The sequence below is a fragment of the Amphiura filiformis genome, chromosome 13, assembly GCF_039555335.1.
Source record: "Amphiura filiformis chromosome 13, Afil_fr2py, whole genome shotgun sequence".
Classification (NCBI taxonomy): domain Eukaryota; kingdom Metazoa; phylum Echinodermata; class Ophiuroidea; order Amphilepidida; family Amphiuridae; genus Amphiura; species Amphiura filiformis.
In genome coordinates, this window is record NC_092640.1 from 65,309,602 (window position 1) to 65,337,573 (window position 27,972).

The following is a 27,972-nucleotide window of genomic DNA, read 5'->3' on the forward strand; positions in this document are numbered from 1 at the left end:
GTATACATGTATTTTCAATTCTCCTCCTGGCTTCTAAAATAGCAACTTTAATACTAGGCACGCGCGTATAGATATTAATTTCATATCTTATTTCCATTATTTAAAACTTATGCATTTTTGTGACATGTTGTATCCGGTTTGATTAAAGTGTGCGTGTGTGTATGAAAGGTCGCGGATTTTTGTTCAATGTAGAATGTCTAACATTCAAAGGTGATAAAACAAAACCTGAATTTAAAAAAAATGAACATGCTTATTAATGGCCAAATTATGAAACAACGGAATCACTATGATAAAACTTGTTTTGGGAAATAAACAGCGCCGAATTTATGTAAATAAAGGTACATAAAGGTCGAGTTAAAAGTAAAAATTGGATTTCTTGAAAACATATCAATTTCAAACCAAACAGTGGATAGTATGGGAAGGGATAATATCAGAGGGCTGACAGTAAATTTCGCTTATCCCACCTGTTCTTTTCTATGTCGATTTAACACACGATTCCCGCTGTTGTTTTGGTTCCACTTTAGCACCCCCGGTACACGCATGGAGGTCGCCATTTGAGGTTTTAGCACCCACTTTAGAACCCGGCTACCACGACTACGCGTTCAGCATCGCGCACAGTACGCGTTTCCAACTGTCAATCATTAGGGGTCAATCACCTCGAGCTTGACAACAATATCTGAATAGACTATCGCCAAGTCTTACGTGTATGCGCGAAATTTAGGTTAATTTTCGTGATTGAAACAGTATTTTTCTTGTATAAATCTTGGCCCGGATAGCGGATTGTTGGTTGATTTAATGCATTTGATAAATTAAGTTCATGGATGCGCTAAAAAATATAATTAAAAGTATTCAAAAACCTGTTCAACATTTGAAAAAAATGTTCCAGGCCTACGCGATGACAGGGTAATGGCGGCTTTAATTACTTTTATAACGAGCTGTCTACGGGCTGATAATATCTTTTATTTCAATAATTGTTTTTATTTAGTTTCATATCTTTGTAGCTGGTAACTAAAGGTACCTTGCTTTTAAAATAAATCTATTTGAATTTTATTTCGTTGTCCTAGTGAATTATAAAACTAAGTTTAAGAAAAAGAATTTACAATATTTAAAGAATATTGTTAGAAAGCATAATAGGTAAAATATGAACCTCGTTTAATGGCACTTTCCACATTTCATCTCATGGAACACAGAGAGACATTCCAGTTTGTTTCTAATCACATTTTTGTTTACATATTCCTGAATGACTGGCTAATATACTGCGCCAAAGAAGTATCCTTACACTTGGGAATATGATCATAATTTCAATACTGAACTGAATACTGAATATTGGTCAGTTTGTCACTTTTAAAACTGGACCTTCGTCTATTCAATTGCTTGTAACTTTACTTCTTGAGGTCACATTGGATTCAATGTGGCAATGTGGTGTCATAATGTGCAGGATTACATTTGCCGCAAATTTATCCCAATATGGTTCAGTTTTAAAATTGTGATTAATTTTCCAAGTGTAAGGATACTTTTTGGCACAGTATATAAGATCAAGCATAGCTACTCAGTTATTGAAAAATTAAGTTATCTAATGACAATGTTTGATTGACGAACAGACGAGTTTCCTCAATGAGCACTGCGAAGTGAAAACAAAACATCTCAAAGCTCGCCGTTCATTGGCTGTTGCGCTGATACAGACTACCCTATAATTCCCGTTAAAGCGCCAGCCTCGACTCGTAATGCTGTATCTCTATCTATCTCCATTTGCTGACAAAACACGATTGGAGGCAGACAGACTGAACAGTTGCTGTGTGATCATCATTGATATGCATCTAGTGTGGGAACCTCATAGGAGGCGTGACTTTACCACGTGACGCAATGGCGGTGATATCTAGTAGAAGTCTATTATCATCACCTCATAAGAGTTCAATGGACTAGTACAACATCACTCTAGACTTGTTCTAGGAAAAACAACAGATCTAGGAAGACGAGCAGCTGAATACTAATGCACATAACCAGTATTGGCAAAACGTGTAATTCATAAAGCTATTTACTGAACATTTTGGATATACAATACAGCACTTGGCGGCTACTTCAAATTGTACAGTACGTTTGAAGAATCTACAACGCCTCGCGTTGCTATCTATAAACGTGTATAACACATTGCTATTTTTCCATTTGTTCTCTATAGTTGGACGCAAAACTAGTACAGGAGGCAAACCTGTTGCCAATACGGATTCTTAACAAGCTTCGGAGATGAAGAATTTTGAAAAATAATATGATTTTCTACTATTCATTTTGATTTACTAAATCCGACATTGAAGATGAATGTGAGTTTTACATACGCAACTTTTGAACTCTTTTTTGCCATTATGGCAGTACTTGGCAACGGGCTGGTGCTGCTAGCCTTTGCTAAAGTAGAGCGACTTCTCCGGTCTCAAACTAACTACTTCATATTATCCCTTGCCTCAGCTGATCTTCTTGTTGGCCTCCTAGGGGTACCTTTTGCTATCCTTACCAGCGAAGGACTGCCTTATAACTTCCGTGGCTGTGTCATCATGTTAACATTTCTATTATGGCTATGTGGAACATCAACATTTAGTCTAATCGGGGTAACTGTGGACCGTTTTATAGCAGTTTCACACCCTCTAAGTTACCAGAGCATTATGACTGGTCGTCGGGCAGTAATCATCATAGCTTTATCATGGGTGATGTCGGCTATTGTCGGGTTTTTACCCGTTGTCGGATGGAACAAAGGATATCCATCAACTCCTGGTTGTTTCTTTATGGAAATTATTGATATGAAATATATGTTGTTTAACGCCGTCGTGGTGATATATATACCGCTATTTGTTATGATTGTGTTGTATGGCTTCATCTACAGGGCAGTCCGCGAGCAGGTAAGTCTACTTTCCCATAGCGTTTCGTTGATAAATCATTGATAACCTTATGCTCTGAAGGTCGCAATCTTCGTATTCAACTGCAACTTGAATTATCAGCACGTTTTCCTTCAAATTTTCCTACGGAAGTAATATTATTTGAAATTGTAGTTGTTGCTTCATTATTTCTTAACCACTTCCATTTCATATTTCACAGATAGCCTAGTATATAAATATATTTACAACATTTGCAATACGATCAAGATGACAACACAAAATTTACAAAAGTAAACAATGTTCAAACTTAGTTTTCTCCTTATAACGAAACTTATAGACCACTTGACATGTGACGTCATTGCCCGGCAGTATGCGCACGCATTATGGTACTTTCCATTAATCTTTGCCCTGCAGTGTGCGTGCGAATCGTAGTCTGCTCAGGGCATGTGTATTTTAAATCTCCCACCACATTTCATGTAGTACAAGAAAGCCATTGAACAGTGAAGCAGTTCGATCGGGCATATCGACAGACCAATCCCTCGCCTTTGTTGATAAACAATGAAGTAAAGTGGTATATACCAACGCTAATAGCATGAGCTCAAATTCACATGGGACAACGCACATATTATTACCATCTTTCATCTTAATATATAACACGCAACACGCCAAGTGATACTTCGTCATTGCTCTAGATTTTACTTCTAGATGATATCTGTAACCAGATTTACATCACTCAATGGCTAATCTCATCCTGTGTGTACCATACCATAGATGTCACATTAGACAGGTGGACTTCACAATAATATGCCAATATTCATTAATGCTATAGTAACGGAAACTACCATGATCCACTAGTGGTTGGAAAAATGAGATATGTTTACGTTGAGAACATTTAACATGATCTAACTAGGTACTAAAATAAACCAACTGATTCTTTCCATACCCAAATTCTTAATCCCGCTAATTACTAAATGAAAACGGCTAAGAAGATAAGAAGGAGAAGAGGAAGAGGAAGAGGAGAATGATGAAGTAGAAGAAGTTTAAGAGGGAAAGAAAGAAGATGTAGTTAAAGTGGAAGATGTAGAAGATAAAGACAAAGAAGAAAACACGGAAGGAGAATGTGTAGGAGTAGAAAGTAAATGCTAATCTATTTGAGTAGGCTATTTGTGGCAATTTCAATTTCCACAGGTAGTATGAAAATATTTGAGAAAATCAATTTCAATTTGATTTGTGTTTTTTGTAACATTTGAAAAGTACATTCACATTGGCGACATGCCAGAGACATCTGCCAAACCCTCATTGTATGCTTCTTTTTGCCGAATACGATCAAGATGACAACACAAAATTTACAAAAGTAAATAATGTTCAAACTTAGTTTTCTCCTTATAACGAAACTTATACCAACACTTAAAGCATGAGTTCCATTTCACATGGGACAAAGCGCATAGAATTACCATCTTTTGTCTCAACAATACGCCAAGTGATACTTATTTCCATCGCTATTGTTCTAGATTTCACTTTCTAGATGGTATCTGTAACCATATTTACATCACTCAATGGCTAATCTCATTTTGTGTGCACCATAGATTTCACGCTAGACAGGTGGAAAGTATAACTGTTACACCTGAAACAGACAGGTCAGCATCACAATAATATGCCAATATTCATGAGTGCTGTAGTATTGGAAACTACCTGATCCACTAGTGGTTAGAAAAATGAGATATGTTTACGTTGAGAACATCTAACATGATCTGACTTGGTATTAAAATAAACCAACTGATTATTTTCATGCGCAAATTCTACTATTACTTACTAGATATAAACGGCTAAGAAGATACGAAAGAGAAGAAGAAGAGGAAGATGAAGAAGAGAATGATGAAGTAGAAAAAGATAAAGAGGATCAGGAATAAGAATATGAAGTTAAAGTAGTAGATGTAGAAGATAAAGACAAAGAAGAAGAAGAAGAAGACACGGAAGGAGAATGTGTAGGAGTAAAAAGTAAATAATAATCTATTTGAGTAGGCTATTTGTGGCAATTTTAATTTCCACAGGTAGTATGAAACTATTTGAGAAAATCTATTTCAATTTGATTTGTTTTTTATTGTTTACCATTTGAAAAGTACATTTACATTGGCATGCGTGTTACCAAAAAACCCTATTTCGTCAGAGACATCTGCCAAACCCTCAGAGTCATGATAACAGTATGTGTCATTTTGCCGAATTACTTTACTCATCTTTTACGATCGCCAGATTCTCATAAATAACATGCTCATCTGTTGCGACATAGTTCTTCAATACCAATATGCTTCTATACCAACAAAATGAACTGTGAACAGATTGGATTAAAAATTCATGCACTTTAATTAGAGGCTAAATATTGCGCATGATTGTTAAATAGATTGCTTAAAAATACCACAACAAATGAGACTTTATTTTTCTCATAGTGGATGCTTGTATAGCTTTGCGAAGTTCTGTACTTTGTCCTGACAGCTCTTTCCCGATTAAATCAATTTTAATACTTATCAAATAAAAGAGCACGGATTTAATTACAATCGATTTGAACTCAGATTAGTACCTTCGACACTTTGGAGCTACGACTTAATTAATACTAGAAAGCAACTGGCCTAATATTTGAGATTGATAGACATGGTTGTATGGCCCACTCAATCACTTACATAAGAATAACGTATATTTAAGAGATTATTTGAAAATAGGACAATGTTTTAATAATAAAATTGCAAAAATTCAATAGAAGGATCCAGTAGTGATGGATGGGAATACCAGCTCTAATTAAATTGCTATAGAGGATATAGGTAAACTCATTACTTACAATGTAAAGGAGCGAAAAATTGTGTACATGTATCTCAGTTAGACTTCAATTCACTCTGGAAAGTGAGACGAAAGATTGCAATTTATTCTGAAAAGAGTTAAATTTCACTCCATTGTCGCGATCACTGCAGCCAATTCATAAAAGAGTGGTATATTAAATTTAGAGAGTAAATGGTTATTTGTTATCGCATAGCGAGGGCTAACCTTTCAATCTCAATGTTGTAACCACGCTCTGGTTGTCTTTCATAGAATTTGAAGCCGTCATCCGTTGCATATAATAGTGTCCTCATGTTTTACAAGTATATGCACAGTCTACAACACTTACGTCATGGCTAGAAAGTTTATTCCTTGGTACAGGGTGTCCCAAAAAAAAAGAGGCCCCTCATTGTGCCCTCTTTTTCTCCTATTGATCAAATATATTTTGATATGTAAAGAAACCTTGAGTCGTTAGCTTTAATAAACCAAAACAATTATATCAATCAGCTCACAACTGTTGAAGATATGCTCTTTTAAAGAAATGTACCCGTTTTTCACTCTGTCCACGGAGAAGGCTTGGCTACTTCAAAGATTAAAAAGGAGTACACATATCAAACATTCCTCAATGATAACTTTATAAAATAACTTTATTTATGGAATGGGCTTTACGGGTGGGTTTATGGGCAATGGATTTTGTTAATAGTGTTATTAATTTGTGGGTAAAATGGATGCCGAATGGGACTTCTTTTGCTTTACTTGCAATTACTTATTTTTTCTTGGTTATTTATGCCTTTTTGTTTTATTATGTTTCTAACGTTCTTACGTTGTTGTTTCTATTTACAACGTAAGTCAATTCTCTTTTTAGGATAAAAGGTAGCCCTAAAAGGCTGTTTGGCGCATACAGGTTTCAGCCCTGGTCCTCATTGCATCAATTGCGTTGCGTACCATCCTTGTGCGCCGGATACTTGCGAATGCATTCAGTAATCAAGTCAAGTCAAGTCAAGTTAAACTTTATTAATCCATTTCTGGAAATTACATGCACATATGAGATCATAAAACTACATTATATTAGAGAACAAGCATTATACAAAAACAGGTATTATAAGCAAAATGAAATTCAAGGTACTCCCTAGAAATGGAATGAAAACATAAATTAACGACGGTACTTCAAGTTATGATAAAAAATAGCTTGAGGAACAAATGAGTTCAGGTACCTGTCTGTATTTGCACGCGGCAGTTGCATACGACCAGATTTTGAGTTATGGTGATATGACAAGCGATGGTGGAGTGGATGTTGGGGATCCTCTATCACATCGGTGAGCTTTTTAATACGTTTGCGAAGATCTTGGATTTTGCCACAAAGGGAAAAAACAAGAAATCAAGAGGTGTGAGGTCTGGTGATCGTGCAGGCCACTCCACAGCATGAGCCATTCCAACCACTCTGTTTGCTATCCGTGGACAGAGTGAAAAACGGGTACTTTTATTCAAAAGAGCATATCTTCATCAGTTGTGAGCCGATTGAAATAATTGTTTTGGTTTATTAAAGCTAACGATTAAAGGTTTCTTTACATACCAAAATATATTTAATCAACTTTTCAAAAATAGGAGAAAAATAGGGCGCAATGAAGGGCCTCTTTTTTTGGGACACCCTGTATAAGAACGATTAATTTACACATACATTAACAATTGAATTCAAATCAAGAAGAATTTGGTGTATAACGTTTGAGTTATTGTCTTAACTAGTAATAAACGGGATAATTACTTTTTGTGATTCGTCATAATTATGCGGAGTACATCATGAGGAGAGCCACTGGTAGTGTTATACAGGCCAGGTATCCGTTGGATGACGAAATATGTATAATCTTAAATATGCTGACAACACACATCAGATAAACGTTGGGATCTCATAAATCTAGTAAAAATATGCAGTGAGGAATCTGGGCTGCACCCCAATATTAAAAACACAATAAGATAATAATCTGCGGAGGCGATGCATACCAACACGTTAAGGTTAATTGACAAGTTTCAACTTCCAACTTTCTGTGATTACTCATAGTCAATGCAGGGGCCGTTCGCAGGAAATTAGAACACACCTATCCATGGCAAGAATATCTGCAATTGCTTTGACAGATATATTAAAAGACAGATGTAAGCTCCAGAGCTACCAAAATTTACATTATCAACGCTCTTGTTTTCCCGATTGTTCTCTATCGGACACAATGGCGGTTAAAATGGCAGATTACAATAAGATCTTAGCTTTTGCAATGTTGAGCATATATCGTGGAGGAAACATAAGGACCATGAAATTGTTAGAAACCAAATTCAAGAACATGCTACCCTGTGCCAAAAATACGATACAAATTGCAGTATTTTTTAGACTAGATGCTGACAATAGATTTATATGTATGCAAGGATGTATGGAAGGCAGAGAGAAGCTTAGATGGACTGATAGAATTATATAGTCAACAGGTCATTATCTTGTCGCAGCTTACCGCCAACTTACGACTGAATAAAATACAGTTTAGTACCATCATCAACAGAGTCACACAGGGTCAGTCAGGACCACGACGACGATATTATTTTACCAATTATAAAACAAAAAGCAAGGCAGCTGTACCTGGCGCCACTTGGTTTACTCTTCTCCTTTTGCTACCCTTCATCACGAATATGTAATTCCATTTCAGAAAATTGATCTATAATAATATAAACATAATTTGACCACCGTCAGTCTCCGTTATTACTTTATACCACACACAAGTAATTATGCCATAGAAAAACAGCAAAAAAGCAACAAGGTGAGCATTTAAATAGATCATAATAAATTAAAAACCACCTTAGCTTGTCAAGGCCCTTAAAGTATTTATATACCACAGGCATCATTTCACTCTTTCTTTTTAATCTATAAAGACTTACTTTAGCAGTTCCAAAATTAGCACTTTGACGGATTATCTGCATTCATGCAGTCTATAAATATAAAGGGTTACTTCAATTTTATCACATTTGCTATAGCTACCAGAAGTCACAAGTGTACAATATAAATAAGAATTTAGAAATTGTAAAATGTCTATAAAGCAGCTAATGTGCCTTATTGCAACAACCCCTCCTAAATTCTGCCTTAGATAACTACTTAATGCAACGTACTTATTTATGTTTGTTGTGATGGGAGATATTGCATATAGGGCAGTCTTGCGCTAACCTTTCAAATGTTCTGCCTTAACTTATTAGATAACTACTTGACGCAGCGTGCTTATTTACATTAACAATTACCATATTTTTTTATTTATATCAAACTTGTCTACTTCAGTGAATGTAGTTTGCATAGAATATGAGGCTTATGTATGAGCAAACTTGAGGAAGCAGCTTGATCCAGTATTAAATTATTAAGGATACATTGCTAGTCGATCTTACAATCAAATTACAATGTTATTAGTTTGAGATACAATCTTCATTTGAAAAACACATAATTCTACATCAACGAATCTTGCAACCATATATTCCATGGGTTCTGCTCAAGTATGACTGATAAGAATCTGTCACTGACATATTCATTCTGAGCAGCACATTTGTACTTTAAAGACGTATGTCTCTATTCAAATATACGTGATTGTCGATTTATTTGAATTGTATAATTTGGTTTTGCTTGAAATAATATACTAGATATATGTATGACAAAGAGACACATCTCTTTCGAAGGTCGTAGGAAGATTAAATTTTCATAGAATACATTGGAAAACATTTATCGTTTCGCGATCTTCTTTAAAATAATATCAAGTATATTTTAACCTTGATGGATATAGAGACGTGCCACAGATGATGGCAAAAAATCAAACAGATATACGTCCAACACACAACCCTACCCCACATACGGCCACCCCAACAAAGTATCTCCACGCATTCTCACAACACTCCACAAACAGTCAAAACCACCCTTGACACGTGACCAAACACACCCCGCACGGCAGGCACACAAATCTCGACACCTAAATTACATTTTTTTTGACGTCGAAGTTACGTTGTAAAATGGTCTTTCCTGTACTTAGAAAACCATTGAATACTATTTGAGAAGATAATTGTTCCATTAATGGTTATAATATTTATGCTCATTCTGTTAATGTGGTATTAAAGAGTAATAACATCATGATTGTTATCTTAGCAAGCTAATACATGTACTTGCCTTTTCCGACGATCAATATCTCGCAGGACACTGGTCGTCAATAAGGAAATGCAAATGCACATGCGTCTAATATTTGCCAAAATGTTGATATTATGCAATGCTTTCCATTCTGTTCTATTCCCTTGGGAGCCAGCAATCTTTAACCCTGTCAATTCCTCGAGGTTGTCCTCTCGACTCGTCGTCTATATGTCTCTTTTTCTAGATTCATTCACTCTGCCCTGTATATATGTAAAAAGTTGAAAAGGGCACGTTTTCTCGCATCTATAATACACATTAATTATGTCACTTCTAGTCAAATGAGTACAGTGCTAATTATGGTTGACTGTTGTGATTTCAATGCTTTGAATCAGCTTGCTCGATTGTAGCATAATGATATAACACTTGTTGGTCACATATTCTCACCGTAAAACTATAAGTGCTAAAGAGGCAAATTCTACTCTGCAAAGAGGGGAATGGCATTACTTCAATTGATAATGAACTTCTCACTCGATAACAACATGTCTCTTACATGTGTCAAATTTTTTAAGGTTTCACCTGTTTTAATCGACAAATACAAGTACAGTTTGTTATAGGAAATGTGGTAACTGAAGAAGTTTCTATTATATTATTATATAATGCATTGAAATACAAATGAAAAATAGTTTTGGTACTTAGTGAGCTTCTTTCTAGATTTTTTTATGATAAAATTGCATCATTGCATTAATCATGAGGTTATATTTAAGAAATAAAGAGGCAGTAAAAACGTAAATATTATTTAAACGTTTTTACTGCCGAGGACATATTATTTGCGTGTAAAGGATAATGCTGCACCCTTTATTTCTATTCTATTACCAGAAAATAGTGCGATTTTAAAGAGAAAATATCAGTTTTTGGTCCAACTATTTTAAGATGTTTATTTCAAGGTGGAGCGAGTACGCGTAAATGACAGCGCGTATCGCGGAAATAGTGCACGCGTAAACAAGCGTATAGCTGTGCGTAGAATGTGTTACGGCGCTTGACCCATTATTGCAGAATAATGGGCTCTCACGTGACGTGTTTTAACAAATCACAGTGCGCGATTTTGAATAATGGGTCGTAAGAGTAATAGAATATCTTATAATATTATTTTCTGTTTTAGATTTTTTTTATGACGACACGGACATTTAAAAAAATTTTACAACAAAAAAATCTGGTTTATGTGGTTGCCCTAGAGTAATCCTTGCCGAGCAATGCTGTTTCTACTGGCAATAAGGTCGTCATAATGTTTGTATTATGGACCCTCATTATGTTCTACCCTTACGTTGAAGTATTTCAATATTTCAATATTCCGCTGCTATTCTTGATCTAGCACCTTTTTAGTATTGTCGTAAATACTCAGATTTCTCTTTCAAGTCTATTGTTTTTATGTATTTTGTCACCAAATGATTTTTCATCATCTAATTAACACTGACCAATTACTTTTTTTCCTTGATCTAAATTATCGTATTGTTGTGTATAATGCAAATATCAAACCAATGTAATGCTGCTAAGAGCAACAAACAATTGGAGGAAAATATTATATTTTGTTTGACAATGGGAACAAAGATATTATATTTTACTTGTATTATTTGTGCTTAACAGCTACTTTGCACTAAGTCCTAATTTTAACAGGATTTCAAATAGTAATCTTAGTAGTGCTTTATCACTAGTTTTGATAATAAACTATATAATGGATAAGCAAGATAAGAATAAAATGGAAATATTTTGCATCTCGTTGATAAATGTCACCAAATAAAGAAGGTTGTGAAGGATTTATTGCAATATTTTCAATAAAGAATCTGGGACGTTTACGACATTATTCCCATATGAGAAACAAGCTACGTGGGCATCAAGGCACTCGATGTTAAATCGTTATAAGAAAGTCACTTGTAAGTGGTAGATTGATACTTATTTATCGTCGGTAACAAGAGATTATTTTGCAAATTAAATTTTCTTAAAGTTACAATAAACATTGAATCATATTGGTTAAATATCAACAGCTCAATAGTGCGATAAAATTATGAATATATAAATCCAACTTAAGTACAGAGGTGACGTGACATAAACAAATTTTATCCATAGAAACCATTGATAGATAAAATATAGTTTAGAATTTGAAATCTTTTAAAAGCTTTTTAAAGCACTGACCAAACACGTACATATACGTAGACATTGTACATTAAAATATATATTTATATACGGATTAAATTGTCATTGTTTTTTTAACATTCTATATACTTCAAGGTGATTGTTTGCAAAATTTCAGCGGCTATGATAAACTATTTGCAAAAGAAAAGTGAGAAATATGTTTTGCTATGATAAATTATTTGCACAACAAAGGTGAGAAATGTGATTTTTCACAACAAACGTTGGTGTATTGGAAAACATTACATTAATTTAAGAGAAGTTTGAATAAAAGAGGTAAATTAAAATTCTGTACATTTTGTTTTATCTTGCTTCAGAGTACGTTAATTTTACCACTGTTCTAAGATTCACTATTTAGAATGGCTAGTGATAACATAAACTATACTCCATTTGTTGTATAATTACTAGAAATGTCTTATCATAACGGGTGCTAAAATACTAGGTGTCAAAATGTTAGAAAATTATTTGTTTGCGTCTGATGGAAACACCTACAAATTTCAAGAACCGGTGCTTCTTGCCAAAATATTAAAGTACGATAACGTTCATTTGCCAAAAAGGTGTCATTCGCCACTGGCGTCATAGCTGATGACTTCAATCCAACAACAGGATATTGGATATTTTTTTCACCAGAAACATTGAGGAAAAATGTTCCTATTCTGTTATTGAACATTATAGAAAGGTCATTGCCACAGATCAATTCAGCAGACAAATAATAAGTCTTCAATCTTGACTAAGATTAATTCACGAACCAATCCATGATATCTTTTCTCATTGCCTTCTAGCATGTCTCGATGATCATTATAAGGAACATTTAAACATGGGGAAACTGCGTGTTTATGTAGAGGATAAACGCATATCATATCTCGTTGTTAATAAAATGACAAAGTATTATGTTTCCCGCTTTAGAAAGTCAATAAATCATCGGATACTTCCTGTCATATGAATTATATATTGATAAAGTATCTGAAAATGTGCCATATATTCTGTTTGAGACCCCACTACATTCACAAGACATGTAAAAAAGCGATTGTGTCAAAGGTGGTGTCATTGTAAAGGGAAATAACATAGCTATCCATTGATATCAAACACCATATGAACATGTCACAAATAATCTGAGATATAGATGCTTGAAAAAACTTTCCAAACTTTTGTTGAGGAGTTTAATAAGGGAAATAAACGGTCTTTAAGGAGACAGACATATTAAACAAACCGGGAAAGTAAAAATTTAAAGTTGGTAAAAGAACACCATTCAGTTTCATATGGAACATAATATTGCTATACTCTATGCATCAACACAGAAGACGGAAGCTTCTCTAGCAAAGCTAGCTATTCGATTTCAATACTATTAAACGAGATGTTTCTATACCGGTATGTGCTAAATGAAGATATGGAGTAAATCATCAGCGATGTGAAGAAGAAACTTGCTATTTCTAGCCGTATTTGTTAAAATATAGTGAATATAAACGAAATGTCAAATATCTCTTTCTTATTTTGAGGATAAAATTGGTAATGTCTGAAACCGATTCATAAGTGTGTTATCAGACTCGCTGGGATGTTCACAACTCGTATGATAACACACTCGTCTACCATGTGGTCAATCTTACCGCTAGATCAAATTACTATTTTCACGTTTCTGGATTGATCTTTGAAATTGAAGTCACGTTACACGCCCGTGCGACGGTAATTAATTCCAGGGAACATTATATAGGCGTGCAGGGTTGGTAACATTGCAGGCTCGTGCAAGCGAGATATAACACATGCAGCTCAAGGCTGTTGATGGCAGTCGCTGCATTGTGTGTGACTGTAGGCTTTTTAGTGAAATATAATTTATAAGGTAAATTTTAGAAAGAGGACGATTCAAATTTACGAGGGTCTTATATTGCGCGAATTTTAAGTTGCTTGTATGTTACAATTAATTTTTATGTTCTTTTAAGCCACAATAGCTTCAACAACTGGTGAAATATAAAGACACTTTCATTGAACTCTAGAAAAGCTTATTTGAGCGAAAAGCAAATGACTAATCGCATGTCTTAATTTCTCAAGTGCGTACTTCGATAATAAATGTAACGGTATCTATTTTGCTATCACCGAGGAGACCAATACTGAAGAGTTTGTTTCCAAAAGGCGCTAAATCCAAAGTCTGCTCTATGTAAAATTCAATTGCAGATATTCCTAAGAGTAGCAGTAACTTTGCCAATCTAATAACACTGGACCATCATCATCATCATCATCAGTCGGCTGCGGAGCAGGCGACTACAAGCTTTCTCCAACTAATGCAATCTTGGGAAAGCGAAACAATTTTGTTTGGCTGCAGCATCCCTTCAGTATCTCCCAGGAGGTGCTGGACATACTGTAAGTACAGTGTGCGCGGCCGTCCCGGTTTCCTCTTCCCATGTCGTGGAATATAAAGCGCATATTCTTTCACAGGCTCGCCATCTTCAAGACGCAGTATATGGCCGAGAAATTTGAGTTGATGAATCTTGACTCTGGCAACCAGTGGAGTGGTGTTGGTCAGGTTGTAGATGGTTTCGTTTGGAATCCGATCCACACACTTGATGTTTAACATGACTCTGTAGCAAGATGTTGCAAATGCATTGATCTTGTTTCCCATGACTCGCACCCGTACAGAAAGACAGTGACACACGTTGTCTGAAACAGCTTGATTTTTGTTTCGATTGGCAGGGATGGGCTTCTCCAAAGGCGTTCCAGTTTCCAGAAAGCTGTCCAGGCTAGTGCTTTTCTTCTTTTTAGGTCTCCAACACTAGAGTCCATCTTGGAACCCAAATACCTGAAGTCTGTGACATGGTTGATGGTACTACCATAGACTTCAAGTGCTGGTTGGGCGTTACAGTTTGCAGTCACATATTCTGTCTTAGGTGCGCTGATTACAAGGCCTAAATCTGCTGCTGCAGTTGCAGTCCTAGTAAGCTGTGACTGGGCCCGGTCTATGGAAGATTCCAGCAGGGCAATATCATCAGCAAAATCCAGGTCATTCAGCATCTTGGCAGGATACCTGCTTGACCGACGTGGGTAGGTAACAATTCCAGCGTCAATTCCAGAAGTTGATTTCATCAGAAGGTAGTCTACCAGGATAATAAACAGGAATGGTGCCACCACATCACCCTGAAGCACCCCAGTTGTTACTTGGAAAGGCTCTGAGATACTGTCATCTACCATAACGGCACTATTGGAGTCTTTGTAGAGCACCTGGATGGCATTGACCACAACCTTTGGTATTCCATAATGCCGCAGCACTGAAAACATGACGGACCGGTTGATGGAGTCGAAGGCTTTTTTGACGTCCACAAAAGTGACTGTTAAGGGAAGTTGGTACTCCTTGAAGCCTTCCATGATCCTCCTCAAAATGTGTATTTGCTGAGCACAGCTGCGACCAGATCTAAAGCCAGCCTGGTTGCTTCTCAATAAAGGATCAATGTGGGGTCGGATCCTGTTCAGAAGGATCTTGTTATACACTTTTGCGGCAATGGACAAAAGCGAAATACCACGGTAGTTTGTCATGAGAGAGAGGTCACCTTTAGTTTGTCATGAGAGAGAGGTCAACATTGGACCACTAGAATAGTTATAACAATTCTTTGGATATCTTTAAAAAAATAATTGCAAATCTCTTCAACCTCCCACGTGCGAAGACGAAAACAATCAATATAAAAGAAAATAATTATTTTTGTTCCAAAAGGAGCTAAATCCAATGGCAACCATTTTAAAACTTTGCGTTGGAGAATTTTTAGGGGACAGAATGATTTTGAAAATAGTTAAAAAATAAGCTAGAGTTACAAACATATCCATTCCAATCGTTAAATATCATTTTAAAATGTACCATAAAAATGTGACACAAGGTAGCTATTGGAAACAAACTCTTACACCAGTCACAAAAAAGAAACGCGTCAGTTATAGTCATCCTTGCTGTTCAACAACCTGATAATTTTGGATTATGCCGAAATATACATTTTGTTAATTGGACTTTACTTCCTCATTTGACACCGTGTTCGTAAAAATCTAGCAAGAATTGACCAAGATATGCTCCTCCAAACCCACAAACCCAAAAATCAAAAGTGTCAATACAGTGTGTGCTTTATTGATTGGCCCGTGGTGCTTGTGTGCAATACAACGATGCGTTTCCATTGAAAATCATTGAAATTGCAACTTTGATTTTGGGCTTTGAGGGTTTGGAGGCGTATATCTTGGTCAATTCTTGCTCGATTTTTACGAACAGGGTATCAAATGAGAAGGCAAGGTCCGATAAATATCAGGTTGTTGAACAGCAAGGATAACTATAACTGACGAGTTACTTTTTGTGCCTGGTATACAAAGGTTAAAAGTTTTAAAAAAAAGTTACATCCTTCCCAAGCCTTTCGGCCCATTGGGCCGCGCCTATCTCCGTTTCATAACCTTAGGCCAGATGTCTGCAAGCAGAAAAGCTACAGCAGGGGGTTAATCCACTGGTAGCCATGTGTTTAACTTTCCCTACTCCATTCTTTCAATGCCGAACGCCTGCCAAGAAGGCGGTAGGTACCATTTTGAAAGCCTTTGGTAGGGACCGGCCGGGATTCGAACCCGCGACCTCCCGATCGTAAGGCGGACGCTCTAACCACTAGGCCACCACGCCGGTACCAACGATAAAATACTATAAAATACCCCAGTTGTACGATTATTTGGTTGTCACGCTCAAATTTGATGTAAATAACATAGGAATGATGTATATGTCATATATATTCAGGCGTAGTATCAGGAGAAGAAGGGCATGAAGGAGAAGACGAATATTTAGAAGCTGACAAAGTACAATAAATGAGACGAAGAAGAAAGAAACTAATAACCAAACGATTTCGTTACCTTCAATCAAAAATAACATTCATTATGTGTTCATACAAACACATTCATTCGAAATTGCAAAATGTGTCAGAATAGTCAATTCCCTTTTGCAATGAAAGACAAAATTGTTTGATTAATCATTTGCGCAGATCTGGAGTTACTAATTTGATTTCCAGTAAGGCTATGAAAACGGGTCCTTTTTGTTACACCAATTGTTAGCACAAAAAGGCATTATTACCTTCACAGATTACACACGTTTTCCTCAAGTGATTGTTTCTCATTTTATTTACATCAAGTAAATAAATTTCTTCCTTGATCTTAAATTTTATTGTGTTTGAGGCCAAAAGTGATCCAGTGTAAATGTGAAAAGAGCAAGAAAAATTTAAAATAAAATATTATATTTTACTTATTTTATTTGGGATAAACAGTCACATTGTACGTATATTGCACTAAGTGGGGGTTAAAGTAAAATTTTCTTTGCATTTCTTGGATAAAGGTCAGCGAATAAAGAAGAAAATGAAAGATGTGCTTTATTTCGAAATTATAAAAAAAAACCATTTGGGGGCTTACGACTTATATCGCCTTAGAAAAAATACACTAGATATTTCTCAAAGTAAAAAGTAAAAAGTTAGTAGCTTTTGGAATAATTTTTTGGAATATTGCTTTTACTGTAAAAACCAAAGGTGGGCCTTCCTTCTCCTCCTCCTCTTCCTCCTCCCTCCTCCTCCTCCTCTTCCTCCTTCCTCCTCCTCCTCCTCCTCCTCCTCCTCCTCCTCCTCCTCCTCCTCCTCCTCCTCCTCCTCCTCCTCCTCCTCCTCCCCTCCTCCTCCTCCTCCTCCTCCATGGTCATTTGATGCACGGTCCTAGCCCCGGGTAAGATGCTGGGGTAAACATTTTATCACTAAAATGAGCGAAAAGGATGGATTGCGATTAGCATATGACTTTGGGCGTAAACATGCACGTTTTTTATGATGGCTAAAAAATCTTAGCGCGGGGTTGGTAAATCCCACCCCCTTCGTAGTTTTAATTGTGTTAATATGTACAAAAGTGATATTCCATAAAGTATTACAGTTTGTTCAAACATAATTTATATGGTCTGTGGTAAATTGTTGGCACAAAAAAGAGATAAACACGATTTTCGTCACAAAAGAGTGATTATTTGACAATAGGACACTTCGGCCTATGTTGTAACATTCTGTAACCCATTTGTAACAGGTTACAAGAAGTTAAATAGAAAATATTTAGAGGTTAATAACTGCGCATCGGTTATTTGGAGGGCATTGTGAAAAATCTAAACATTTTGCCTTTGGAACCGAGGAATATCCCGATTTCACAATGCCCGACATATTACCGATGCAAAGTTATTAACCTCATTCATAACCGTCACTTTAATCTCTTCACCTTACAAAATAACGCAAAATTTTGCTCAAAAGTTTATACAAATAGATGATTTTTACATCTTCCCTTGCCAAAAATCGATCAGGCTAAAACAGAACGACCAATAACAAAAGTGCGTATCACAATCTGTGCAAATATGGTAGCGCGCAATCCAAATACGGCAGCCAGCGCGCGCGCAGTTTGTTGGACGCACAATACCGCGCACGCAGAAGTCAATTGTGTGCGACATTGGAACAATTACGCATTTTGCGGTCAATTGTGAGATATTAATGACCTCGATTTGCGTTCGCGTTTTCGCAAATAATAAAATATGATTGGATCGCACGCATCGCGTTTATTAATCAGGTTATGAATAAATATTAATGGATGTGAACATCATGCAGTTTAAATTGATGTATGGAGAAGAAACACGTCCAACCACTACTTGCTTGTAGAAGTCACCTTGGTATCTCGAAGTGCGATTTAAGATTTCAAGTTCGTTATTATAGCCATATGTTTGTCATCACCACGCTCTGGTTGCCTTTCATAGAATTTGTAGCTGTCGTATGTTGTCTGGTTTTTCCAGATGTGTCTGTATGGTTTGGTGCATACCGGTATTCGTCATGGTTAGCATGGATAGAATATTTATTTCTTGGTAAAAGCGATACACAATTGAATATAACAATCGGTCTAATTCCGATATTGAATTCAGCATATCAAAGGTAATGCTTTTACTGCTAGTCGATCTGATCTTACAATCAAATTAGGATACGATTGGTTTCAGATACAACGTCACATAATCCCAAATCAATGAATCATGCTACCTTGTATTCAATGATGATTTCGCAAGATCAAAGATAAGAATCTGTCACCGATATATTCTAACAGCATATTAATATGCAAGATCTATTTCATTTTACAATTGCATAAGTTAGTTTTGCTTCAGAGTACTAAGTACATTTTTGAAAGAAAGATATAATCATTCGAAGGGCATAGGATGTTGCATTTTCACGGGAACCATAGGAACAGCCAAGTTTGAACTAGTTATTATTATAAATGCGACAGAGAGAAAGACCGGCGCTAACAAATACGAAGCGATCAAGCTTTGTATTGTTTTATTCATTCTGCCAACAAAGGGGTACGTTTCTAATTGTGTACCAAAAAGTAGTGATGCTTGGATTATTACCGGCAATATGCTGTGATCACAACGATTTATGAAACAAAGCATTGAAGCACATATTTATGCACATCTCCCTTGTTTTTTTCTGTTTTAGGTTTTATTTGGCATGCAAAAGAGGTCTTCTTTCTAATCGTCTACTAATATGCCATGGCCATCTTTATTTCGTTACCTTGATTTACCTCCGGGATGTCCCAAGCTCTCACTCTAACATATTTCTTTCAATATTATGCTGTTATTAAGTCAGCACCTGTATAGTTTTGTTTTTAATACTCAACGGCCTCTGATCCACATTTTGTTTGTTGTTAAACGACATTAATACTGTGAAGATCTTCCTCTCGGGTTTATTAAAGAATGATAATAACGCTACTTCATGTTCTCCTTATTATGCTTTACGTTGTTGGTGTTTATACTAATAATGTGGATTTTGAAGTAGATTTCTATAAGTCATTGAAATCAGCATGTTAGCATACAGTGTTCAGTACTGTTAGCCAATACCACTTTAAAATGTGAGTAGAACGTTTTACTTATAATAGTCGATACATTGCAAACGCAATACGCAATAAAAAAAAAGCCCAATCTAATGGAACGATTTCCTCACGTACTGAATTATAAGGGAACTTGATATTATATGAATAATGTAAATGCTGTAAGGGATGTGCTTCATTTGTAAGGCTTGTGTTTTAGCAGTACTTTTATTTATAGTTTCAAATGTTAATAATGGTGTCCTAGTGTAGAAAAGGCCAAAGAACAAAGCTAAGAAGAAATGAAGAACATGAGGATGACGATGAAGGGGAAAATAATAAGAAGAAGGCGGTATAACAAAGAAAAGAAAGAAAGAAGAAGCAGAAACAAAATGTGTGTGGCTGTGGTGGGCTTTTGAGTGTAAGGTTTCAGATAACTTTTAGAAAGGGGAAGATGATTTACAAGGGTACTTACATGCATGACAGAATTTGAGCTATCTTGTTTGTTTACTTGATTGATTAATTGACGATTACTTGATTGTTCTTTTAACTGTGAGAGAAACAACTCAATAACGTTAAAGGCACATTCATTGAACTCTACAAAAGTACATTTTTAAATCGTTTTAGTATCATCAAACAAAGTGCATTGTTAAATCCAGTTTGTTGAATTGCTTGGAGTAACTGGGGAGACCACATTTGCGCTTATTTGAAAAAAAAAATCCAACAACTCCTACAACCGTTCCTTCTTGGCTCTATTAGCTATTACCATGCTATAGGTTTGCATATCATATCATTGATTGATGAATCATATGATTGATGATATTCACTTGTTTTTTAAGCTATATATAAATACCATTCAGCAATGCTTAATAAATTTAATGACATTTCAAACCATCTCTCACTCTAACGCAAGCTTCAGATTTGATTACATACAGGAAGAATAAAATACAATTTGATTGACTTCACGTAGTCACATAAAATCATTTTTTTGCTGTAGGAACAAAATTCATGCTTTAAGTGTAACAAGACTAACTACAATTCATCTTGAAAAATTCAACATAATTCTATTAATGTGATAGTATCGTCTTTATGCAGCAACACGAGTAAAATAGAATAAAACAGAACTAATGTGATATGACCGGGGTAACGGAGAGAAAGTAAGCAATTCTTCTGCCTATTTTGCGATACATAATTCATTATATAATAAATTATGTTCCTTAAACCAAGTTATCTATAAATAAATTGTAAACACCAGATAGCTCTTCTTCCTGCGACAACTCAATTTCCTTCGGGTAAATATACGTAAAAACGATATGTACAAAATAATGGATAGTCTGTTTCGTGTGTGAGAGATTTTTAGAAATTGTACTCAGACGTAGAACGTATGACCATATTGATTGGACAACAATTGGCCTGCAATTACCCCTAGGAATATCTTAATTTGTTATTCATTGGACGCGCGGGGAAACGTGAACAGGGCGTTGCTCGCGAATGATTTTGTGCCTCCGCGATAAAATGTATACATCATTTACTTTTGTAAAGCCACTGTCCTTTTTCACAGTAACTTAACATTATTCTTAGTACCTGTATTATGACGACAATTGTACTTTTTAGTTTGTTGTTGCCTTCTGGGTAGCTAGATAAATTAATAGTAATGATGATGATGATGAAAATGACCATGATAATAACGATGATGATTATAAGCAATGTTTAAAACGTTTTACAGTAACGATTTGAGAATCGTACATATCTATTTTTGTATAAAACCGGATTACTACTAATGGAATACCTTTCAGCAAAATCTTGGATGGCCTAAATACTAACTTACTTTTGACAGTAGTATATACTAATACCGACTTTAATATAGAAATTATATATATCAGAACGCTGCTAAAGGCCATTCTCTATTAAACATGATTGAGGCAGAGATACTAAAGCTATGGCAATTAAATACAACGATAAATTGCCATATTTAAGAAATAAAGGGTAATGCATAATCTTTTACACCCAAATAATGTGTCCGAGGCAGTAAAAACGTAAATAATGGGTGAGGCGCAGCCGGATCCATTATTTAAACGTTTTTACTGCCGAGGACACATTATTTGCGTGTAAAGGATAATGCTGCACCCTTTATTTCTATTCTATTACCAGAAAATAGTGCGATTTAAAGAGAAAATATCATTTTTTGGCACAAAAAAATTTAAGTTGTTTACTTCAAGGTGGACCGCGTACGCGTAAGTGACAGCAAGTAGGCCTATCGCGGAAATATTGCACGCGTAACCAAGCGTAATGCTGTGCGTAGAATGTGTTACAGCGCTTGACCCATTATTGCAGAATAATGGGCTCTCACGTGACGCGTTTTAACAAATCACAGTGCGCGATTTTGAATAATGGGTCGTGGAGGTAATAGAATAAATAGTAAACCGATATCACCAAAATAACTTTCCGTTATTCAAGCAAAATCGTATTCAAATAATATGTAAGTCATACCTTAAAACAAAAGTTGTATTTTCTACAAGCCCCCACAATACAGTATAAAATTAAAGTAAAGAGCACGGATGTGATTCAAATTGTTTTCTCAACTTGTTAGTTGTACCTGATTGTGACATGATTAAGAGAGTTTCTGCTTATTTTGTATAATGAGTTTAATAAGTGATGTCATTTCTATTATTTTCTGTCATTATCATATCAAGAGCCTAGAATGAGGTAATTACGACTGTATGGATATGAATTCTATTTAGCGTTATGCATTTTAAATTGAATTTGAAACAGTCATTACTTATTTGTCTTATTCTTCTACTAATGTGTCATATAGCCATCTTTTCCTTACGTTGATTTACCTAAAGGATGTCTCAAACTCTCACTCTAACATATTTCTTTCAATTCTGTGATTAAGCCAGCACCCGTATAGTTTCGTTATAAAATACTCAGGCATATGTTTCACATTAAAATGTGTTTAAGGCTATACTACTGTGAAGATTTTCCTTTCGCGTTTACTAAAGAATGCTAGAAACGCTACTTCATTTTCTCCTTATTATGCTTTACGTTGTTGGTGTTTATACTAATGATGTGGATTTTGAAGTAGATTTCTAGAAGTCATTGAAATCAGCATGTTAGTATACAGTGTTTAGTACTGTTAGCCAATACCACTTTAAAATGTGAGTAAAAGAACGTTTTACTTATTTTGGTCGATGCATTGCAAACGCAATACGCAATACGCAATTTAAAAAAAACCATCAATCTAATGGAACGATTTCCTGCATGTTGTACTGAATTATAAGGGAACTTGATATTATATGAATAATGTAAATGCTATAAGACATTCGTATATCAGGGATGTGCTTCATTTGCAAGGCATGGGTTTTAACAGTACTTTTGTTTTAAAAGTTAATGATGCTGTCCTAAAAATGCAAATGTGTAGAAAAGGCCAAACAACAAAGCTAAGAAGAAATTAAGAACATGAGGATGAAGATGAAGGGGGAAATAAAAAGAAGAGAAAGAAAGAAGAAGAAGAAACAAAAGAAGATCACCAAACAATCTGTTAACCCTGTTTAAAAAATAACATAAATAAACAGTAACATAACAGAATGTTGAGAATTGCCTATCAATACTTTTTGGAAAGCACATAAGTGTTTGAAATACTTTTGCGTAGAATTGATTTGGTTCTTGAATTACTAATTTATTTTAGTAAGAACATGACAGATGGGCTTAACATCCACTGTGAGCGTGAAAAGCCACATTTCTAATAATAGATGATATAATATTCGTCGTTTTACCCAAGGGATTTGTCTTCATCTTATCAACACAACCCAAATAAATTTGCTTCTTGATCTAAAGCACCACATTGTGTAATAGGATGAGGCAGGCAAATATCAACGCCATTCAAGACGCAAGACAAATTGAAAAGAAGATATATTTTACTCATCTTTTTCTGATAAACAGCACATTTATTGCACTAAGTGGGTGTCAAAGTAATAGCATCAAATCTTATTTTTACCAAAGTTAATATTCCCAAAAATAGTAATAATCTAAACAGTGCTTTATTACTATTTTTCATTATAAACGAGGTACTTTTCCACCTTTGCATCACGTGGATAAATGTCACCAAATGAAGAAGAAACTCGGGGATTTTAAGCCATGTTCTCCTTAAAAGGCGTTAACGCAATATTATTAATAAATCATCTATGAGGTTTACGGTTTATTCCCACAGGCGAAACAAACTAGGAGATATATGCATCCAATGTTGTTACATGTATTTTGAAACAAGGGCATAATATCTTGCCAAATTATACTTATATTTCGTCAGTGACTAGTGAGCATTTAAAATATTAAAACGTCCGAGCTTTCTCAAAGTTACGATTAAGCGTATTAGTCAAATCCTGGCGCGACAAACAATGAGTTCAAAAGTGATGTAAACAAACAACGTTTGTATTCTGGCATTGAACGTTTTTAATTTATTTCGAGACTAGGCTATATCGTTATAGCATAACAGAGTTAATAAATCTATACCCTTTTCACCAGTAACAAGCGATGTTATATTATTGAAAAGGAAAGAATCGCTCTTTCTCAAACTTATATTAAACTATAAGGCATATTGGTCTAATACCAAAAGCTAATCAGTGCGACAAACGTTATAATATATAATAAAAACTATTAAAATATTGCAGTTTGTTTGCGCAAAAAAGATTACAGTGGAATATAGACTTTTAAATTGTTTGCGCAAAAAATATTACAATGGAATATAGACTTTTAAATAGTTTAAAAGATTTTTTAAGCACTGACTAAACAGCCAAGTAGACATTAATTTTTTTAAATACATATATATATATAGCTACGTTATAAATTGTCATTGTCTCCTTCATGATTGTGGATCACAAAAACAAACGTTGTTTCATTATAAATCATTACTTTGAATAAAATTGAGATTATACTTCATCATGCCTAAAAAAGTATACATATTCTTTTCCTTTAACCAACATATCTATAAATTGTAAACACGAGATTGCGCTCCTTCCTGCGACAACTAAATTTCCTTCGGGTAAATACGTAAAAACTGATATTACAAAATAATGGATGGTCTGTATCGTGTGCGAGAGATTTTGAGAAATTGTACTCGGACGTAGAACGCATGACAAGATTGATTGGAAAACAATTGGCCTGCAATTACCCCTAGGAATGTCTTAATTTGTTATTCATTGGACGCACTGGGAAACGTGAACGAGACGTTGCCCGGGAATGATTTTACGCCTCTGTGATAAAATGTATACATCAATGACTTTTGTAGAGTTACTGCCCTTTTTGAAAATACTTGAATGACGTATTTTCTGATACATAAACTTAACATTATTCTTAGTACCTGTATTATAACGGCAATGATACTTTCTACAGCTAGATATAATACTAGTAATGATGATGATAATGAAAACGAGAATAATAGTAACGATGATGATTATAATCAATGTTTAAAACGTTTTACAGATAACGATTTGAGAATAGTACACGTCTATTTTAGTATAAAACTACTGATCGAATACCTTTCAGTAACATCACTAATGACCTAAATACCATTCACCTTAATAAGTCACTTTTGACAGTAACATAAACTAATACCAAATTATATAGAACTGATATATATTTACTCATCAGCCTTTTAAGGTCATTCTTTATTGAATCAATGATATTGAAGCTATTATGACATTCCGTTGTTTTAGCAATCGCATTTAAATAATATGATATGTTATACCTTATAAAAGCAGTTGTATTGCTCGAACAGTTTATTTCTTTGCAAGCCGCCACAGCACACATAGCTTGCTGCATGTAGTTGTACAGAAAATTAAAGTAGAGCACGAAGATGATTCCAATTGTTTTTGTTCATGTTGTTAGTTGTACCGTACCTAAGTTGTACCTCCTGAAGACATGATTAAGAGAGTTTTTTCTTATATGAGTTTAATAAGTGATGTAATTTTATTATTTTCTGTCATTATCATACCAAGAGCCTAGAGCTAAGTTTAGAATGAGGTAATTACGACTGTATAGATATGTATTCTATTTAGGGTAATGCCTTTTTAATTGAGTTAGAAATAGTCATTACTTATTTGTTTTATTCGGAAAAGAACTTGCTTTTGTCAGCACCCTCCAGTAATAGAACTTACACAAAGGCCACATATTTCTCGTTCGTTCAACGTAGTAATAGCACTTAATTTCATTTATTACACGCTGAAGCCCATTTTGAACGTAATGATTTGGCATATACGGTATAACATAAGCAGAATGCACTGAAAAAAACCCCGGAAATGACATATGAGACGAAAAGGTCACAAGTCGTTGACGCTCTCTATTTGCGTACTCGTGATTAATTGTGTTTCTGGAAACCTATTAATGAGTTTTAATCACAAATAACATCAGACGTCCATATTTTCAACACATAAATATGCAATAAATACACAATCGATCACGCCCTCAACTACATTAATGAACACCTAATTAGTTTTTCGTATAATGTAATTTCTCTCTGCCGATATCAACTAATTTATAGAAATAATGACGTTTCTGTTTTCCATTCTCTTTTCTTGTTTGCATACAGATCCGCAAGATCCAGCCTCTCGGAAGTATTTCATCCGGGAACTCAGTCAATACAGTGAGTGGACAGGAAGCAAAGAATAGTCTCAAAAAGCGTTTATCATCCTACAAGAGAGAACTCAGGGCCGTTAAAGCTGTGGCGGTTATCATACTTGTATTTATGTGTTGCTGGCTACCGCTAAGCCTCTTTAACACAATAACTTCAATATGTCCATTCCCGAAGTGTAGAATTCCTTTTGAAGTATTAAACTTTTTTATCATCATTTCTCACGCTAATTCTGCTATTAATCCATGGTTATATGCTTATGGAAAAGACTTTCGAGTGGCTTATCGTCGCACCTTAGCGTCTCTGTTCCCATGCTGCCATATTAACACAGATGATATTGCGACTACTAGGTATCCGGGAGAAGGACAATCAGGAGAAGATTCTACCAACAAATCGGGGCCTTCCAAATAAGCAACAGTACGGTATTATGTATTTACAATGCAAGCTACAGTATTTTTATGATCTGCAATATGTAAAAACAAATGAGACATTATGTGTAGTATGTTTGGACAAAGTGGATATCTTGAAGCCTTAATTAAAGAGAAAAAGACAATAGTTTATAACTTCATCAATTTTATGTAGACCCTAGTACGGAGCCCCTGAAGTGACATGTTAAAAAAAAATTTGTGATGTTAAATTTTTTTTTTGAAATTATCTCGAGATAATAAAATTATCCCGAGATAATATCTCGACACTGGACAACAAAAAGTAAAGTTACGAAGCAAATAGGACAGCAGGATTATTTCAGAGCATAGCACCAGTTTCACGCGAGAGTATTCGAGCGAGCATACACATGATAGGCATCGTACGTACGGGGAACGGCCCGGTAGTTGCCCCCGCGGGCTGCCGGCTGGAGTGCCGTAGGCCTATAGACAGCTTGATACAGTCGTCTTCCATGGCCTGGGTGGGGTTTGTTTGTTCGTTCGTTTGTTTGTTTGTTTGTTTGTTTGTTTGTTTGTTTGTTTGTTTGTTTGTTTTGTTGTTTAAACGGTCGCGGCCGTGTGCAGACCCACTTGGGTCCTGATGGGACCAGCCATGTTCAAACAAAGTGCAGTGCTCAATCCAGGCTAATCGAGCCTATATAATCATACTGGCCTAGTACCTCGAAAGAAAGGAGATAAAATTATTCGCAGATAAACGAAAAGAAGGCTACAACAAGTGAACAATTTTACTGTCAGCCGCTGGGTCAAAAGAAATGGGTTAGAAGCAAGCCGATCCCCTAGGCCTTTATTGTAAGCCTGCTCATTTTTGTCAAAATTTGCTCCCCTTAAAAATCGCATTTCCCTTGCCCCCTCCTCTGTCCTGGCTACGCCACTGTTGTCCTTGCACTTAGCTGAGTCACAGATCTTGCTATGTATACAGCTTGTGGTAGAAAAAGATCTCAGGATAATTTTGTTATCCGGGATAATTTTATTATCGCGAGATATTATCTCAGGATAATTTTATTATCTCGAGATATTATCTCGGGATAATTTTATTATCTCGAGATAATTTCCAAAAAAAATATTTTTAACATAAAA

The 27,972-nt window shown here is 35.4% G+C and overlaps 1 protein-coding gene across 1 annotated transcript; it reads left to right on the top strand.

The window, feature by feature from the left end:
• Positions 1 to 1,753: 1,753 nt before the first annotated feature.
• LOC140168656 (adenosine receptor A2a-like) lies at positions 1,754 to 27,090 on the top strand. Its single transcript, XM_072192071.1, has 2 exons — positions 1,754 to 2,885; positions 26,411 to 27,090. Exons 1-2 carry the CDS (start codon positions 2,310 to 2,312, stop codon positions 26,861 to 26,863), a joined length of 1,029 nt encoding a protein of 342 aa, XP_072048172.1. The 5' UTR covers positions 1,754 to 2,309; the 3' UTR covers positions 26,864 to 27,090.
• Positions 27,091 to 27,972: the final 882 nt, after the last annotated feature.

Excerpts from the sequence above, each read along its gene's own strand:
- LOC140168656 (XM_072192071.1), top strand. The coding sequence starts at position 2,310 with ATGAATGTGAGTTTTACATACGCAACTTTTGAACTCTTTTTTGCCATT. Across the intron at positions 2,886-26,410 it reads ACAGGGCAGTCCGCGAGCAG|ATCCGCAAGATCCAGCCTCT; the intron begins GTAAGTCTACTT and ends GTTTGCATACAG.